The sequence below is a fragment of the Notolepis coatsorum genome (assembly GCF_963971535.1).
Source record: "Notolepis coatsorum genome assembly, chromosome: 10".
NCBI lineage: Eukaryota > Metazoa > Chordata > Actinopteri > Aulopiformes > Paralepididae > Notolepis > Notolepis coatsorum.
In genome coordinates, this window is record NC_140174.1 from 117,970,918 (window position 1) to 117,988,844 (window position 17,927).

At 40.3% G+C, this 17,927-nt stretch overlaps 1 protein-coding gene across 2 annotated transcripts in view; it reads left to right on the forward strand.

Annotated features, from left to right (window-relative positions):
- The window catches only part of LOC311236160 (kinesin-like protein KIF2A), a 191,005-nt gene that overhangs the window by 93,543 nt on the left and 79,535 nt on the right, over nucleotides 1–17,927 (forward strand). For both annotated transcript variants that reach the window (XM_084323786.1, XM_084323785.1), the window contains exon 13: nucleotides 5,836–5,978. In XM_084323786.1, coding sequence (XP_084179912.1) covers nucleotides 5,836–5,978 — 143 coding nt within the window. The remainder of the gene's footprint in view (nucleotides 1–5,835; nucleotides 5,979–17,927) is intronic.

Genomic DNA, 17,927 nt, shown 5'->3' on the forward strand with positions numbered 1-17,927 from the left:
ACAATTATCTATTTATTTATGGCTGGTAAAAAATCTGTTTGGCTGGTAAAAAAAATCATATACTCGCCAGTTGGCTGGTAAGCCAAAAAGTTAGTTTCCTCCCCTGTCTCACTGGCACTCAACGGTTGGCATGAACTAACGAGAAATCTCGTCGTTGGCACTCAAAGTGTTAATGACCAGTACTGTGGACTGACTGTGTGTCTGTGGTCGTAGGTGTTCAGTGCATCCTTAACACTTTGAATGCCAGCCACGACATACTCGTTTTATCAGCCCAATGCCTGAATGCCCACGACGACAAATATCGTTTTATTTTTTTATTAGCGATCTGAATTCATATTTCATCAACCGAGTCTCCCGTTGGTACATCAGCCCCTGTAGGAGCTCAGATTTGGAAAAAGCGCCCCCTATCGCCTATCCCTGTGTAACTGCAGGTCAGTCGCTTAGGATCTGTAGATCTCTAGAGGTGGAGCCTTGAGCTGGCAAGCCGTCTGATCAACATGGCAGTGATCGCGGGACTGAGATCGGCCTGGAATATATATTCACAGCAGCCAATAATCAATCAATAAGCGTGATCGATATTTGGAATGGCGATCAGGAATTGGAATAATCTTTTTGGATAACATCTGATCTCAGGTAAGGAATCTATTTTACCAGTCTTAGGATAATCAGACCTGTTTTCACTGAGATATAAGCTTTTTCCCTGTGTGTGTGGCTGTGTGGCTGTGCGAGCGATCAGGAAATAAGAGAATAGATTTTTCAGATCGCCTATATAGCGTGCATACGTACACATATACTATCGATAATCCAGAAAAATGTCAAAGTTTTTGTGTATTCTAGAATATTCCGGTAAAGGGCGATTATCACGGAATCTTTATATTTTCCTTGAAAACACGGGCTTTTCAAAATGCTATAAAACGAAAATGAACCGATAAAAAAACAATCCGTTTCGACAATGTTGACTGCAAACAAGTCATTGATAAGCAACGGGCAGATTAGACACATAGCCATAATTTAAAACATAGATTAGGCGTTTTTAACGCTACATTGAAGTGGATGATAGCACGCAACAGGGTTCCGTGGCACCAAGCTCCGGCATTTAAAGTGTTAATGACCAGTACTGTGGACTGACTGTCTGTGGTCGTAGGTGTTCAATGCATCCTTAATGACCAGTACTGTGGACTGTCTGTGGTCGTAGGTGTTCAGTGCATCATCCTTAATGACCAGTACTGTGGACTGACTGTGTGTCTGTGGTCGTAGGTGTTCAGTGCATCCTTAATGACCAGTACTGTGGACTGACTGTCTGTGGTCGTAGGTGTTCAGTGCATCCTTAACCCTTTAATCGCCAAGAACGTGTTTCCACGTCATTCTCCGCCATGCGTAATCTGCCAATGACGTAAGGCGTCTTTGAGATCAATATTTCAAAAATCTGTGATGGCAATCATATTTTACCCACGGAGTCTTGAGATCTCCTGTTGATCTCCTGTCAACTCTCCAACGGTTCAAGAGCGCCATCAGGTGGCGTATCGGCGGATCGCCCAAACAGGAAGTGACGCGCCGGAAGTGGTGCTCGCCCATATTTCGTCCGGGCACTCGCTATCGTTAGCGGGACTCCATCTTGATACACTGGACAGACATCGATCGGTTGCAAATAACTCGATAAACAACATGATTTGGACTTATATATTATTATACAACCTGGAAATTGATCGCACATATCAACATCCCATAATCGGGAACTTTCTGCTCCACGCTGACCACCCAACGGTCAGAGGAAGCTGCGGTAAGTTTTAGCGTGTTTGAATATTATGATCCATATAAACTGCTGTGATCTATGTATCGCCCATACTACATGAATGATTTAACGTCGGCCACGGACTTATAAACCCCCCCCCCCCCCCCCCCCCTCCGGTCACCAGCAGATGATGAGGCATGACGCTTAGGACCTTGCACAATTGAAAGTTTTAATATGACGTCAATCGGTATCAAACTACATTTGATGATGTAATATAGTATTTAGGGCTATAAATCACTTTCTGCAGAATTCTGCAGAAAAACGATAAACATATTTATACTTTAGACCAGGGGTGTCAAACTCATTTTCACAGAGGGCCACATCAGCATTATGGTTGCCCTCAAAGGGCCAAAGACCGTATAAATGTTAATGTAATGTAAAATAAATGTAGCTACACATTTACATATTGTTAAACATGGTGTTTCTGTATTTATTACTTATTCAAGTTATACATATTGCATATTCATTTGCATAAATGTAAAAATATGTTAGCTTATGTTATTTTAACAAATAATTTTAGTTTATCAGAACCCCATATTACTCCACCAATCAATGATCAAACCATTCAAGTAAATAACAAAGAAGAATATCATCAAATACAAGCTATGGCATTAAGTTTGTTCAAAACCTTTTTGTCACAGTCAAGAGGGGCAGAACTAACAACTGTGAGCTGCAAAGAACACGTGGGACAGATGTAGCAGATGTTACAAAAACAAATGGCTGCACACAACCTCGCAGAGGCCATACATCCAACTAATGGAAGATAGTTTAATTAACTTTAATTAACAGATTGCAGAATGGGTACAGTACAGTACAGCTCAATACACACAATTGTTAAGGGGATGCAGACCAGAGAAAGACTTTCGACTTGTTTACATCAGGGTCCCCCATTTTCAATTCGTAATGAAATTGCTATTATGTGTCTGCATGAACACACAACTGTAACTGTACTCAAAAATAACAAAATAAGGGTTGTCTCAGTTCACAACTATATTGGTCAAGTTTTGGGTGGGACTTGTTTGCGTCCCTACAGCTTCTTATTCAATTGAGCGAGATGCTCGGTTATGTCACACAGCCAGTTTGCATCTGACAGTTTAGACAATATTTCTTCAACCCTTTGTTACCTATTCCGCCTGGATCTTTTTTGTATTTTGGGCTGTAAAATTGTCAAAGAATGTCTGAGGAGTAAGTGCTTTTGGCTTTTTTCCTTTGTTACCTCAGATGTTCAACATACATGTATGTGTAAGAATGTGTAATAACTAAGGCTGTCAAAGTTAAAGCTTTATTAACGCATTAACCCACAATTATTTTAACACTGCTATTTTTTAACCCAATATTAATGTAAAAAAAAAAAAAAAAAAATGTATGAGCTCTTGGGGGGGGGGGGGGGGGGGGGGCACATCAAATGACGTGGCGGGCCGGATTTGGCCCGCGGGCCGTGAGTTTGACACCTATGCTTTAGACCGTATTTTAGTATGAATATGTGAATGAAAAATTAGAACGTTGCTACATCCTAAACGATAGATACTTGACGTTGAATGGGCCATAGTAATGTCAATTTAGAAATACAATTAAAAAAGTTATAGCCCTGCAAAGAAGGGGAACATCTCCATAGACATACAGTGGTGGCAGAGAGGGGTATAAAATCAGAATAATCCCTGGCAGATAAAGGGTTATTGACCAGTACTGTGGACTGACTGTGTCTGTGGTCGTAGGTGTTCAGTGCATCATCCTTAATGACCAGTACTGTGGACTGACTGTGTGTCTGTGGTCGTAGGTGTTCAGTGCATCCTTAATGACCAGTACTGTGGACTGACTGTGTCTGTGGTTGTAGGTGTTCAGTGCATCCTTAATGACCAGTACTGTGGACTGACTGTGTCTGTGGTCGTAGGTGTTCAGTGCATCATCCTTAATGACCAGTACTGTGGACTGACTGTGTGTCTGTGGTCGTAGGTGTTCAGTGCATCCTTAATGACCAGTACTGTGGACTGACTGTGTCTGTGGTCGTAGGTGTTCAGTGCATCATCCTTAACACTTTGATCGCCGGGGTTAAATTCATAATTTACCATCCCTCGCCAGCCCTATTTAACATGGAGAAGTTCCCCTTCTTTGCAGGGCTATAACTTTTTAAATTTTATTGCTAAATTGACATTACTATGGCCCATTCAACATCCTATATCTATTGTTCAGGGTGTAGCAACGTTATACTTTTTCATTCACATATTCATACTAAAATACGGTCTAAAGTATAAGTATGTTTTTATCGTTTTCTGCAGCTTTCTCCAGAACTTGATTTATAGCCCTAAATGCATTATATTGATGATCAAATACAGTTTGGTAGGAATCTGTGCGAGATAAAAAATTTCAAATGGACGTACTTCTAGAAGTTACTACGTATGATCTGATGATGACCGGATGGGGGGGGGGTCGTTTATAATTCCGTGGGCAACGTTATATCATTAATCTAGTGTGGGTGATATGATCATTAGAGCAGTTAGTATCGAAGACATTAAAAAATAACGCTGAAACTCACCGTAGCTTCCTCTCGCCGTTGGGAGATTAGCGTGGAACAGAATTTTTTCTATTATGGGATGTCGAAATATCCGATCCATTTCCAGGTTGTATAATAGTATATACGTCCAAATCATGTTGTTTATCGAGTTATTGGTAACGGATCACTATCCGTTGTGATCAGCTCGAGTCCTGGGACTATTAGCGAGTGATCGGACCGAATTGAAATGAGCACCAGCTTCCACTTCCAGTTTATGCTCTGGGCGATCTGCCGATCGGCCACCAGATGGCGCTCTTGAACCGTTGTAGAGTTGAGAGGGGCTCAACAGTACATCTCATGTCTCTGGGGGAGAAATATGATTTCGATCACAGATTTTTGAAATATTGATATCAAAGACGCTGTCCAGCGTCTTCGGCAGAATGAGCATGGCGGGGAAAGACGTGTTTCAGCGTCAACGGCGATTAAAGTGTTAATGACCAGTACTGTGGACTGACTGTGTCTGTGGTCGTAGGTGTTCAGTGCATCCTTAATGACCAGTACTGTGTCTGTGGTCGTAGGTGTTCAGTGCATCCTTAATGACCAGTACTGTGTCTGTGGTCGTAGGTGTTCAGTGCATCCTTAATGACCAGTACTGTGGACTGGATAATCAGAACGCGCGATCAGGAAATAAGATATTCGATTTTTCAGCCGGCTTCTATAGCGTGCATAAGTACACATATACTATCGATAATCTAGCGTTTATTTGAAAACGATTCATAAATAGGCCGATTTTTGTGTATTCCAGAATATTCCAGTAAAGGGCGATTATCACAGAATCTTTATATTTTCCTGAAACTTAAAAAAAACACGAGTGTTTTTCAAAATGGTATAAAACGGAAATTAACCGATAAAAAAAAAATCCATTTAGACAATGTTGACTGCAAACAAGTCATTGATAAGCGACGGCCAGATTAGACACATAGCCATAATTTAAGACATAGTTTATGCGTTTGCAAATATGAGAGCTCTATCATTGAAGTTGACGCTGGCATACGGAGGCTTTTAGCGCTCCGCATGGCTGGCAATCAATGTGTTAATGACCAGTACTGTGGACTGACTGTGTCTGTGGTCGTAGGTGTTCAGTGCATCCTTAATGACCAGTACTGTGGACTGACTGTGTGTCTGTGGTCGTAGGTGTTCAGTGCATCCTTAATGACCAGTACTGTGGACTGACTGTGTGTCTGTGGTCGTAGGTGTTCAGTGCATCATCCTTAATGACCAGTACTGTGGACTGACTGTGTGTCTGTGGTCGTAGGTGTTCAGTGCATCCTTAATGACCAGTACTGTGGACTGACTGTGTGTCTGTGGTCATAGGTGTTCAGTGCATCCTTAATGACCAGTACTGTGGACTGACTGTGTGTCTGTGGTCGTAGGTGTTCAGTGCATCCTTAATGACCAGTACTGTGGACTGACTGTGTGTCTGTGGTCATAGGTGTTCAGTGCATCCTTAATGACCAGTACTGTGGACTGAATGTGTTGTCTGTGGTCGTAGGTGTTTGACCTGCTGAATGGTAAAACGAAGCTGCGAGTGCTGGAGGACGGCAAGCAGCAGGTCCAGGTGGTGGGGCTCCAGGAGAAAGATGTGAAGTGCACCGAGGACGTCCTCAAACTCATAGAAGTCGGCAACAGCTGCAGGTATGATGACAACTCTTCACTCTGAAACCTCTAGACCAGTGGTGCCCAACCAGTCGATCGCGTTCGACCGGTAGATCGCACACTGGTTTCAAGTAGACCGCGTGGTTATTTTGGAAAATCATTTAATTTGATTTGATTTGGAGGGGAGGACAAAAAACGTTCGAGCAGTCCTGTGTATAACAGGCAGTCAGGCAGCCTGAGCCAATCGATACCGTCTACATTCCGGACATAGGGATGCAAATTGATGCCTTTGTTTTCATGGAGTGGCATGAGTGGGGGTCGGGCCCATCACCTGGCAGGTACAGTATAAACGTGGCTCTGAGACCAGCCTTGAGTCACTCGAAACTGCAAGATGAATGGAACACCACCAGCAAAAAAGAGGTTCATTCAGAGGACGCTACTTTTCAACAACGCCAGCAAGACCTCACTGCTGCCAGAGCCAGGACCCTCCGACGAGCTGCCGCCGCCGCCGCCAGGGAGCAGCTCCAACGCCGCCTCCGACGAGCTGCCGCCGCCAGGGAGCAGCAACAACGCCGCCTCCGACGAGCTGCTGCCGCCGCCAGGGAGCAGCTCCAACGCCGCCTCCGGCGAGCTGCCGGATAGCACCAGCGTCAGCGCCGCAAGCAGAACCGGAGCAGCCAAAAGACCAAAAACATATAATTTCCATGAAGAGTGGGAGGAGGCTTACTTTTTTGTTTATTTCAACACAAAATCATCGATTTGCAAACAAACCGTGGCTGTGCCGAAAAAGGGTAATTTGGAGCGGCATTATACGATGCACAAGAAACACTGCGCGGATTTTCCTCCAAAAACAGTCCTACGAAGAACAGAACTCCAGCAGACTTTGAAAAACTAGCTTCCTCTTCCCAGTGCCAGCGTTCTCACTAAGGTAGAGACATTTAATAATAATAAAAAAAATCAGTGACTGTTGACGGACCTTTTTGTGGAATTGTTTTTTGATTGTATTCCATTTTGCAATGTGACAGCTCTGTTTACACATCATTCTTATTCCTTTTTAATTGTACATATATTTTTGATTGTATTCCACTTTTGCTTTGGCAATGTAAACATATGTTTTCTCATGCCCATTGAACTGAGTGTGTGTGTTGTCAGTGTGTATGTAGAGTGTGAAATAAACGTGAGAAGTTACAGTCTTGTCATTCTTGTAATTTCTACACTACTGCTTCGGTGTCTATGTAGGCCTGCTTGTGTGTGTTTGTTTGTTTGGGGGGGGGGGGGGATTTTATATTTTATCTTGATATAATGTAATTTTGCTTCCTGGTGAATGCCACATGCAAGCCCCTTGAGGGTTTTTAGGCAATTCTCCTACACATCCCTTGTGGATTATATTGTATTATATATGTAATTGTTTTTATATGTGTAAATAAACAAACAAACAAACAAACACTTTCTATGCCACTCACGAGTTTTCTCGGCATTATTAATATCTCGTTGAAAGCCACTCACAAGATTTCTCGGATTTCTTTTTTTTTCTTTTTAGCGATCTGAAATCATATTGCATCACGCGAGCCTACCCTAGTCTACCCGAGCGCCGCTGGTGATCAGATGTGGAAAAAAGCGCCCCCTATCGTCTCCCAGATGACATAAGGGATTTTGGAATGGACTCAATGAAAATGGATGGGGGAAAAAATCCTGTACTCCACATTTTCCAGTCCACTGATGCAGCCGGGGTTATCAGAGTTCATTCTGGATCCTCTGAGCCCCGCGGAATCATGTGTACTACTGTATCACGTTGGATCTATACACTTATCGATTTTTTCGAATGGTGATCAGGAATTGGAATATACCAGTTGGATACCATCTGATGTCAGGTAAGGAATCTATGTTATCAGTGTTAGGATAATCAGACTCATTTTGATGAAGATATAAGCTGTTTTGTGAAATGTCCTCTATCGGTTTCACTGTAAAAATCCAAGAGGAAATGAACACGGCGATTATCCGTGCGCGGCTCGAATGGGCGTGCGTGCACGTATAATATTGATCATCTAGCGTTTATTTGAAAACGATTCATAAATAGGCCGACAAATATCAACGTTCTGGAATATTCCAGTAAAAGACGATTATCATAGAATGGTCCAGAATGGACTGTTTTTTACCTCAAAACGGGTGCTTTTCAAAATGCTCTCAAACGGAAATGAAGCGATAAAAAACGAATCTGCCTTGACAGCACTGACTGGAAAAGGATTCTTTGATAAGCGACGGGCAGATTAGACACATAGCCATAATTTAAAACATAGATTAGGCGATATTAAGCGTAACATTGGCGCCGATGGTGGCATTCAAGAGCTAACTCTGGCGCCACCTCGTGGCACTGAAAGTGTTAATGACCGGGTGTGCTGTTGAGCTAAGCAATTATAAGCCGGCCTCCTAATACAAGCCGGGTATATTTTGTTATTGTTGTTATATGCTGGCCTGGCTGTGCAGTAAATACCATATAATGGTATGGTGTTAATGTTTACCAAGAGAGTAAGCCTACCTCAGAATTGTATAAAACGAAGTTATTATTATTATTATTATACCAGTATTGTGATTGCACTATTTTACTTTATTTTACTTTTTTTGACCACCTGTAATTGCACTGTTTACTACCGTATTTCATACAGTACTTGGTTTCAATAAATGAACCCAGTACATTTTACTGGGTTCAAACTGACACAAAATGTTGATTTATTCATTATGATCTGTTTGAAAATTAGAAATATAGGCCTCTCTCTTATACATGCCTCCTCCTAATACAAGCCTGGTACAGTTGAAACAAATACAAGCCGGGGTTACTATTAGAGGAATTACGGTATTATATTATATACCCATTCAATATGCACATGACAGAAAATATTATATGCCATATAATATTTTCTGTCATGTGCATATTGAATGGGTAATACTATTACTACTAATACTAGCCGAGAGTAGGACAAATTTTGGCTGGTAGCTCTCGGCTAGGTGGCAAATTAAAAAGTAGATCTTGGTTCATAAAAGGTTGGGCACCCCTGCTCTAGACTATCATTCTGCTCTCTGGAACCTCTAGACTTTATCATTCTGCTCTCTGGAACCTCTAGACTCTGGTCTAGAGTAGACTATCATTTTTTTTATATCTCACGTTTCTCTGTAGACACTAGACACACACACTGTTCCAAAAATTAATTGCTAAATTAATGACCATAGGTATTTTTTATAGCTTTAACGAGTTGTAGTATTAATATGTAGCCTACAGTGATGAAGGTATAAAGACACTATGGTAATACATTGATTGATTGCTAAATTTAACAGATTGCAGAATGGGTACAATACAGTATTGCGCAATACACAATTGTTATGGGGATGCAGACCAGAGAAGGACTTCCCCCATTTCCAATTCATAACATTTACAGTCAAATCAAATACATTTACAGATTACAACCTTTATTTAATGGTTAATATTTTGATAAAATGTAATTTACTGTATTTTTATAGCATTTACACTTTATAATATTTTATTTTCAGCTTTTATAGTTTCACAAACACATCAAGACAAATCACAAACACAAAGAAAAAAGAAATAAAAATAACAATAGTATGTTGCCAGACACTGTCACATCAATGAACAAACATACACCATGTCATATGCTATACACTAAGGACGCAAGGGGCTGATTCTCTGACATATATATACACATTACATATATACACATACACGTATATAATATATACACCAGCGCCGCCAATAGATAAAAAAAATTAACTAATCAATCTCACAATTTTCTGTAATCAATCTAGATTAATCTAGATTAAAAACAGCATTTTTCTACATAAAACCGAAGCTTGTAACAGATTTACTTGAGTAAAATCATGGAATTAATGTAAAATCAACACAAAGAAAGTATATTTAGATTCAAAGACTATTTTAATAGTTTTCTTTGAATACAGTTTCTCTCCTGTGAAAAATGGTAAAAAAACCATAATTTACATAGCATTTACACTTAAAGTAGGAAAAGTTTACCCTACAACGAATGGCTGGGTACATACAGGTTTTGACCAGCAGATGGCAGCGACGAGGCAGCTCCATTAGGAGGGGGCGGGGCCGGGCTGAGGGGGCGGGCTGAGGGGCGGGGCCAGGAGAAGGGGCGGGGCTAAAACGTGCACGTTTTTTCAAATCCCAATGTTGACCGCTATGGTTGTAACTAGTGTGCCTTATCAACAATATTCCATGCATCGTAATTTTTTTCTCATCAGGTATTTTTAATGATAATTTTTACATTATTACATCATTATTGTTATTGTTATTATTAAAAATATTATTATGATGGTATCAACCCTAAATCTGAGTTGGGGCGGGGGTGCAATGCAGACAAACAGTTTTGCTTTACTGAGCTCTGTTATCTGGGGGCTATAGTTGGTCACTTTAAGCTGCACACCGGAGCATCTTTTAATCCAGCTGTTTGCTGTTCTCTGATATTTTCTGACATTTCGTTGATGCGTCGCTCAACACTTCAAGCTGACATGGGGATATCTTTTATTCCATGATTTGATTGTCTCTTTGTTTGGCAAGCCTTCAAACAAAACATCTGAGCTACAGAGAAAAGCCTCTTTGATATACTCGCCATCAGTGAATGGCTTTCCACATTTCGCAATGCAATGCGATAGCTTGCTTCAGTTGTGTGTTTTTTTGCAGTCGTGAACACTTTTAGGGTGCTGGCTTGCTTTCCATACCTGGCCACGGCACGTTTAATCGATTCTGCCTTATCCGCCTGATCTTTGAAACTTTTTTGATGCTTCGTCTCAAAATGGCGTTTCACATCTGACGTTCTGCAAACTACATTTTCTAAACATAAAGTACACACAGCACGGTCCTTCTGACACACAAACCTGTAGTCGTCTGTCCACGAGGGCTGGAATGCCCGAATTTACTTTTTCCTTTAACTTTCTTATCGGGGGTTGCCATCATGAAAAACAGCACATACAGAATGCAACCGCAGCACTGTGTGATTACCTGGAAACTGCGCGTGGGCACGGGAGGCCAGCTGACTGCTGACAGCTGAGCACCATGGGAACAGCTGTATAGCTGTCATAGGGGTGTGAAAAACAGTAGACTTACAAAAAAGAACCTGTGGGAGGATTTCAACAAGATAAATGCGACAACAGTGCAAAATATTTCACTATAATATTTCAAAGCGATACATTTCATCACGATACGATACGATATAAATTCCTTGGACAACAATACAATATTTGCTGATATATGCCACGATATGATACGATGCAGGTGCCTGCAATCGATATGAGACGATATCATAACATAAGCCCATTTAACACAATCGGTAACATTTAGATCAACTCAAAAAAGGCAACGGAAATATCATTTGACATTTTTATTTTTGACCTCTTCCAGACTTTTAAAGGAAAAACAATCTATTGTTTTTAATACACATAGACCTCCTGTTCACTGTAAAGTGCCACGTTTTGATATATTGAGCTTTAAACTTTAAGTTAAATGTTTTGGAACTCACAACACGCAACCGTTTTATGTTGCATGATCATGAATACATTTATTATGTATTGTATTTTTTATGTTTAAATATCAACATTATCTGTCCACCCTCAGTACATTTACTATCAATATAATATACTCGTCTGACCTCATCTGATCTTTCCAAACGCACACACACAGAGAAGGGAGAATGTCTGCCCCCCCCTCCTCCTCACTCTGCCTGTCTGCTGTTCTCTCTATATGGCTCTGAACAGCTTGTTGTTAGCTTATGCTAAACGTAACGTTAATTTCGGACTTTAACACGACGTGGTCATAAAGGAATGGCGAGGATTGCAAAGCATGTTATATGCATTTGACCCGTTGCGGAATAAAACAGCAGGGATTTGTTTTGGGTCGCGAAAACACTATCCTTGCTCTGTTTCAATGTCCGCGTTCCAGACGCTACTGCTGCTACTGAGACAAGTCCTGCTGTGTTGTGAGCTGAGCCGAGCGGATATGAGTCACGACACACAGGATTTTCAAAATAAGAGTATCGAAACGAACTGAGCGTTGCTAGCTGTCGGAGCATAGTTATTATAGCTGGAGCTGCGCTTGGGCAGAAATGAGACCCGCGACAGTATTTTCAAAATAAGAGTATCTATATGAACCGAATGCCTATCGCACCAGTGCTACTGAAGTAAATCCATTCATCGCACAGACGGATGTTGCTGTAGCACGTGCGATATATATGTTGCACTGTACAGCCCTGCTAGGGTTGCCTACCCCTGCTCTAGACTATCATTCTGCACTCTGGAACCTCTAGACCAGGGAGGGGCAACTGGCGGCCCCTGGGCCGCATGCAGCCCTCACCAACTCTCCATGAGGCCCCAGGCCAATATAAAAACAAAATTAAATTACTTTAATTTAAGGATGGCTCCTTTCGATCGATTAGTCGACTATTCGACTAATAGGGGTCAGCCCTAGTGTGGACATATTCAACGCTGTTGAAAGTGCCGTGCAGCAATATGGGGGGTTTGATAAACTGTCCGCTGTTGTTACTGATGGAGCACCCGCAATGAAAGGAAAACACACAGGATTCGCTGGGCTTCTAAGGCAGAGTGACGTTGAGTGTCCAATGCTGCACTGCATAGATCAGGTAAGTTCGCTAACATAATTTCTATCTATTGTGGGTCACTAATAATCAGGGGTGGTCATGCTACGCGGTACAACACCATCCCAGCACTTTTCTGAGCAGAAGTACGCGCACGGATGTGTACGCGCGTGCACACAACAATGAAACGTTATTTCATCTAATGCAGATCGCATGCACAAACATTCCTTCTATTGTGCGCCAACAGTGTCTCATTAAAGACAGAACCATTATTGACCCACTGTGGGGGAGGGTGAATGTCATGCCACTTTGATAAAGGGTCAATGGGAGGCATGTAGAATTGCACAAAAAGGAATTCATTATTCTGATCAGTATTGCACTTGGCTACTTGTTTACTTTTGTAGTGTTCAGATAACACTGAAATGCATGTTATGGATATGAAGCACTCAGGAATGTTTTGTTTCGTAGCAGGATAAAAGTTTATACATTTAACAATCATTTATTATTGCACTTTTGATTTAATGTTGTAGTGAAATGCAGCAGGAATGCTGCTTTGTGTTTGTTGAGCAGTGGGCTTTAAGTTCATACATTTATTTTAATAGAAGCCTTAATTATAATTTGTAATTTTTGTATATATTTGGGTTACACAGCAATACTTTCAAATTCAGCTGTATTTATAAATTCATAAAGTTGAAATTAAGCATTACTAAATGCGTTTGAAATGGAATAAAAACAAGGTTACAACAAATTATAATAGTTTATATGCCTTATTTATCACATCTGTGACTATTATGGGCTATTTGAGTGATGGGGTACTACTGGCGGGACTGCCGATAAACAATGCGGCCCCCCAGATTGAGTGTGGAAATTTAGTGGCTCTCACCATATACAAAGTTGCCCACCCCTGCTCTAGACTCTATCATTCTGCTCTCTGGAACCTCTAGACTCTGGTCTAGAGTAGACTATCATTCTGCTCTCTGGAACCTCTAGACCAGGGGTGTCAAACTCATTTTCACAGAGGGCCACATCAGCATTATGGTTGCCCTCAAAGGGCCAAAGACCGTATAAATGTTAATGTAATGTAAAATAAATGTAGCTACACATTTACATATTGTTAAACATGGTGTTTCTGTATTTATTACTTATTCAAGTTATACATATTGCATATTCATTTGCATAAATGTAAAAATATATGTTAGCTTATGTTATTTTAACAAATAATTTTAGTTGATCAGAACCCCATATTACTCCCATCAATCAATGATCAAACCATTCAAGTAAATAACAAAGAAGAATATCATCAAATACAAGCTATGACATTAAGTTTGTTCAAAACCTTTTTGTCACAGTCAAGAGGGGCAGAACTAACAACTGTGAGCTGCAAAGAACACGTGGGACAGATGTAGCAGATGTTACAAAAACAAATGGCTGCACACAACCTTGCAGAGGCCATACATCCAACTAATGGAAGATAGTTTAATTAACTTTAATTAACAGATTGCAGAATGGGTACAGTACAGTACAGCTCAATACACACAATTGTTAAGGGGATGCAGACCAGAGAAAGACTTTCGACTTGTTTACATCAGGGTCCCCCATTTTCAATTCGTAATGAAATTGCTATTATGTGTCTGCATGAACACACAACTGTAACTGTACTCAAAAATAACAAAATAAGGGTTGTCTCAGTTCACAACTATATTGGTCAAGTTTTGGGTGGGACTTGTTTGCGTCCCTACAGCTTCTTATTCAATTGAGCGAGATGCTCGGTTATGTCACACAGCCAGTTTGCATCTGACAGTTCAGACAATATTTCTTCAACCCTTTGTTACCTATTCCGCCTGGATCTTTTTTGTATTTTGGGCTGTAAAATTGTCAAAGAATGTCTGAGGAGTAAGTGCTTTTGGCTTTTTTCCTTTGTTACTTCATCAATACCTCAGATGGTCAACATACATGTATGTGTAAGAATGTGTAATAACTAAGGCTGTCAAAGTTAAAGCTTTATTAACGCATTAACCCACAATTATTTTAACACTGCTATTTTTTAACCCAATATTAACACTTTGGGTGCCGGGACCCGTCTTTAGACGTCTTTGCTGGCCATGCTAAAGTTGCCGGGGGACGCTGTACGTCGTCTTTATATCAATATTTCAAAAATCTGCGATCGGATTCATAATGTCCCTCCGCTGGCCTGAGATACACCAGCAGGACCCACTGAGCTCTCTGGCGGTTCAGGAGCGCCATCTGGTGGCCGATCGCGCAACCGCTTAACAGGAAGCGCAGTAGAGGTTGTGCTAGATGTCCGTATTGCTTCCGGCCACTCGGGATAGGTTCCGGCACTCTAGCTCGTCACACTACATAGCGATCGATTGCCAATAACTCGATAAACAACATGATTTGGACGTATATACCATTATACAAGCTGGAGATGGACCGGGTAATAATATATCCCATAATGATAAAATTTCTACTCGACGATGATCGCCCAACGGCGCGCGGAGACTGGGGTGAGTTTCAGCGTGTAACGTTACCGTCTTCGATAATAACTGATATTATCAACATTTGACCCACATTAGATGATTGGTATAACGCTGCCCACGGAATTATAAACGCCCCCTCGCCCATCCGGTCAACATCAGATGACGTGTAGTAACTTCTAGAAGTACGTCTAGTTGGAATTTTTTATATCGCGCTGATTGCCATCAAACTGTATTTCATCATCAATATAATGCATTTGGGGTAGGGATGCTCGATATTGGCTTTTTTACCGATACCGATATTCCGATATTGTCCAACTCCAATTTCCGATACCGATACCGATACCGATATCAACCGATACCGATATATGCAGGGTTTCCCCCCAAAAAAACGGAATAATTTCAGGTAACTAATAATTTCACTGGATGCATTCAAAAGGCTTTCTAAATGTAAGCATTATCTGTGCAAAATATGATGATTAAAAAAGTAAAAATGAACATTTTAAACCAACATGCATACTTTTGACAATAAATAAAATAAGAATTGGTTCTTACTTGCTTGCCTGGGTAAATAAAGGTTAAATAAATGTAAAAAAAAAAAAAAAATTGTTATTGTTTTTTTTTTTTTTTTTACCGATACCGATATTTTCCGATATCACATTTTACTGCCGATATCGGCCGATAATATCGGTCTGCCGATAATATCGGACATCCCTAATTTGGGGCTATATATCACGTTCTGGAGAAAGCTGCAGAAAGAGATGAAAACATACTTATACATTAGACCATACTTTACTATGAATATGTGAATGAAAAAGTTTAACGTTGCTACACAATGAACAATACATATAGGACTTTGAATGGGCCCTAATAATGGCAATGTAGCAATAGAATTTAAAAAGTTATAGCCCTGCAAAGAAGGGGACTTTCTCCATAGACAAATAGCGCTGGCAATCTATGGTATATCATTAATTTAACCTTAGGCAACCAAAGTGTTAATGTAAACATTTTTTTTTTCTTTTTTTACCTGAGCTCTTGGGGGGCCACATCAAATGACGTGGCGGGCCGTGAGTTTGACACCTATGCTCTAGACTCTTATCATTCTGCTCTCTGGAACCTCTAGACCAGTGTTTCTCAACTGGTGGGTCGCGACCCAAAAGTGGGTCGCGGGGCCATTTTGAGTGGGTCGCGGATGTGTGTAAAAAAAAATTTTTTATTTTTTTTTTTTTTTACTACCCATCTTTGTGAAAGTGGCTTCTCAGCTCTGGTCCAGCTGAAGACAAAGCGGAGGAACAGATTGGACATTGAGCATGACCTCAGAGTTGCTTTGTCTACCATCACCCCAGACTTTGAGACTCTTGTCAGGAGCAAACATCATCCCCAGTTATCCCATTAGTTCCCTGCATGTTAAGCTAAGAAGTCTGCTAAGAAGGATATATTATTTATTATTATTATTATTATTATTTTATTTCATTGTGTTTTTAGCCCTTAGTTGCACTTTTGTTGCAACCCCAGTTATCCCATTAGTTCCCCTAAACGTAGGTCTGTTATGTTAAGCTAAGAAATCTGCTAAGAAGCATATTATTTATTATTATTTTATTTCATTGGGTTTTTAGCCCTAGTTGCACTTTTATTGCAATCCCAGTTATCCCATTAGTTCCCCCAAACTTAGGTCTGTTATGTTAAGCTAAGAAGTCTGCTAAGAAGCATAATTATTTATTATTATTATTTAATTTCATTGGGTTTTTAGCCCTAGTTGCACTTTTGTTGCAACCCCAGTTATCCCATTAGTTCCCCCAAACTTAGGTATGTTATGTTAAGCTAAGAAATCTGCTAAGAAGCATATTATTTATTATTATTTTATTTCATTGGGTTTTAGCCCTAGTTGCACTTTTGTTGCAAACTCAGTTATCCCATTAGTTCCCCCAAATTTAGGTATGTTATGTTAAGCTAAGAAATCTGCTAAGAAGCATATTATTTATTATTTTATTTCATTGGGTTTTTAGCCCTAGTTGCACTTTTGTTGCAACCCCAGTTATCCCATTAGTTCCCCCAAACTTAGGTATGTTATGTTAAGCTAAGAAATCTGCTAAGAAGCATATTAATTATTATTATTTTATTTCATTGGGTTTTAGCCCTAGTTGCACTTTTGTTGCAAACTCAGTTATCCCATTAGTTCCCCCAAATTTAGGTCTGTTATGTTAAGCTAAGAAATCTGCTAAGAAGCATATATTATTTATTATTCTTTTATTTCAATAGTTGCACTTTTGTTGCACTTTTTTGTGTTTATTTCATGTTTTGAAAGATTGCGTATTACTGCAAATATTATTTTTTTTACATAAATCATAGTGGTTAAAAAATTTGGGTCGCGACTTAATGACTAAGGAAAATGTTGGGTCCCGAGGCTAGACCAGTTGAGAACCACTGCTCTAGACTGTATCATTCTGCTCTCTGGAACCTCTAGACCAGGTAAGGAATCTATGTTATCAGTGTTAGGATAATCAGACTAATTTTGATGAAGTTATAAGCTGTTTTGTGAAATGGGCTCTTTCGGTTTCACTGTAAAAGTCCAAGAGGAAATCAACGCGGCGATTATCCGTGCGCGGCCCGAATGTGCTTGCGTGCAGGTATAATATTGATCATCTAGCGTTTATTTGAAAATGATTCATAAATAGGCCGACGAATATCAACGTTGTGGAATATTCCAGTAAAAGACGATTTTCATAGAATGGTCCAGAATGAACTGTTTTTTATCTCAAAACGGGTGCTTTTCTAAATGCTCTAAAACGGATATGAAGCGATAAAAAACCAATCTGCCTTGACAGCACTGACTGGAAAATAGTCTTTGATAAGCGACGGGCAGATTAGACACATAGCCATAATTTAAAACATAG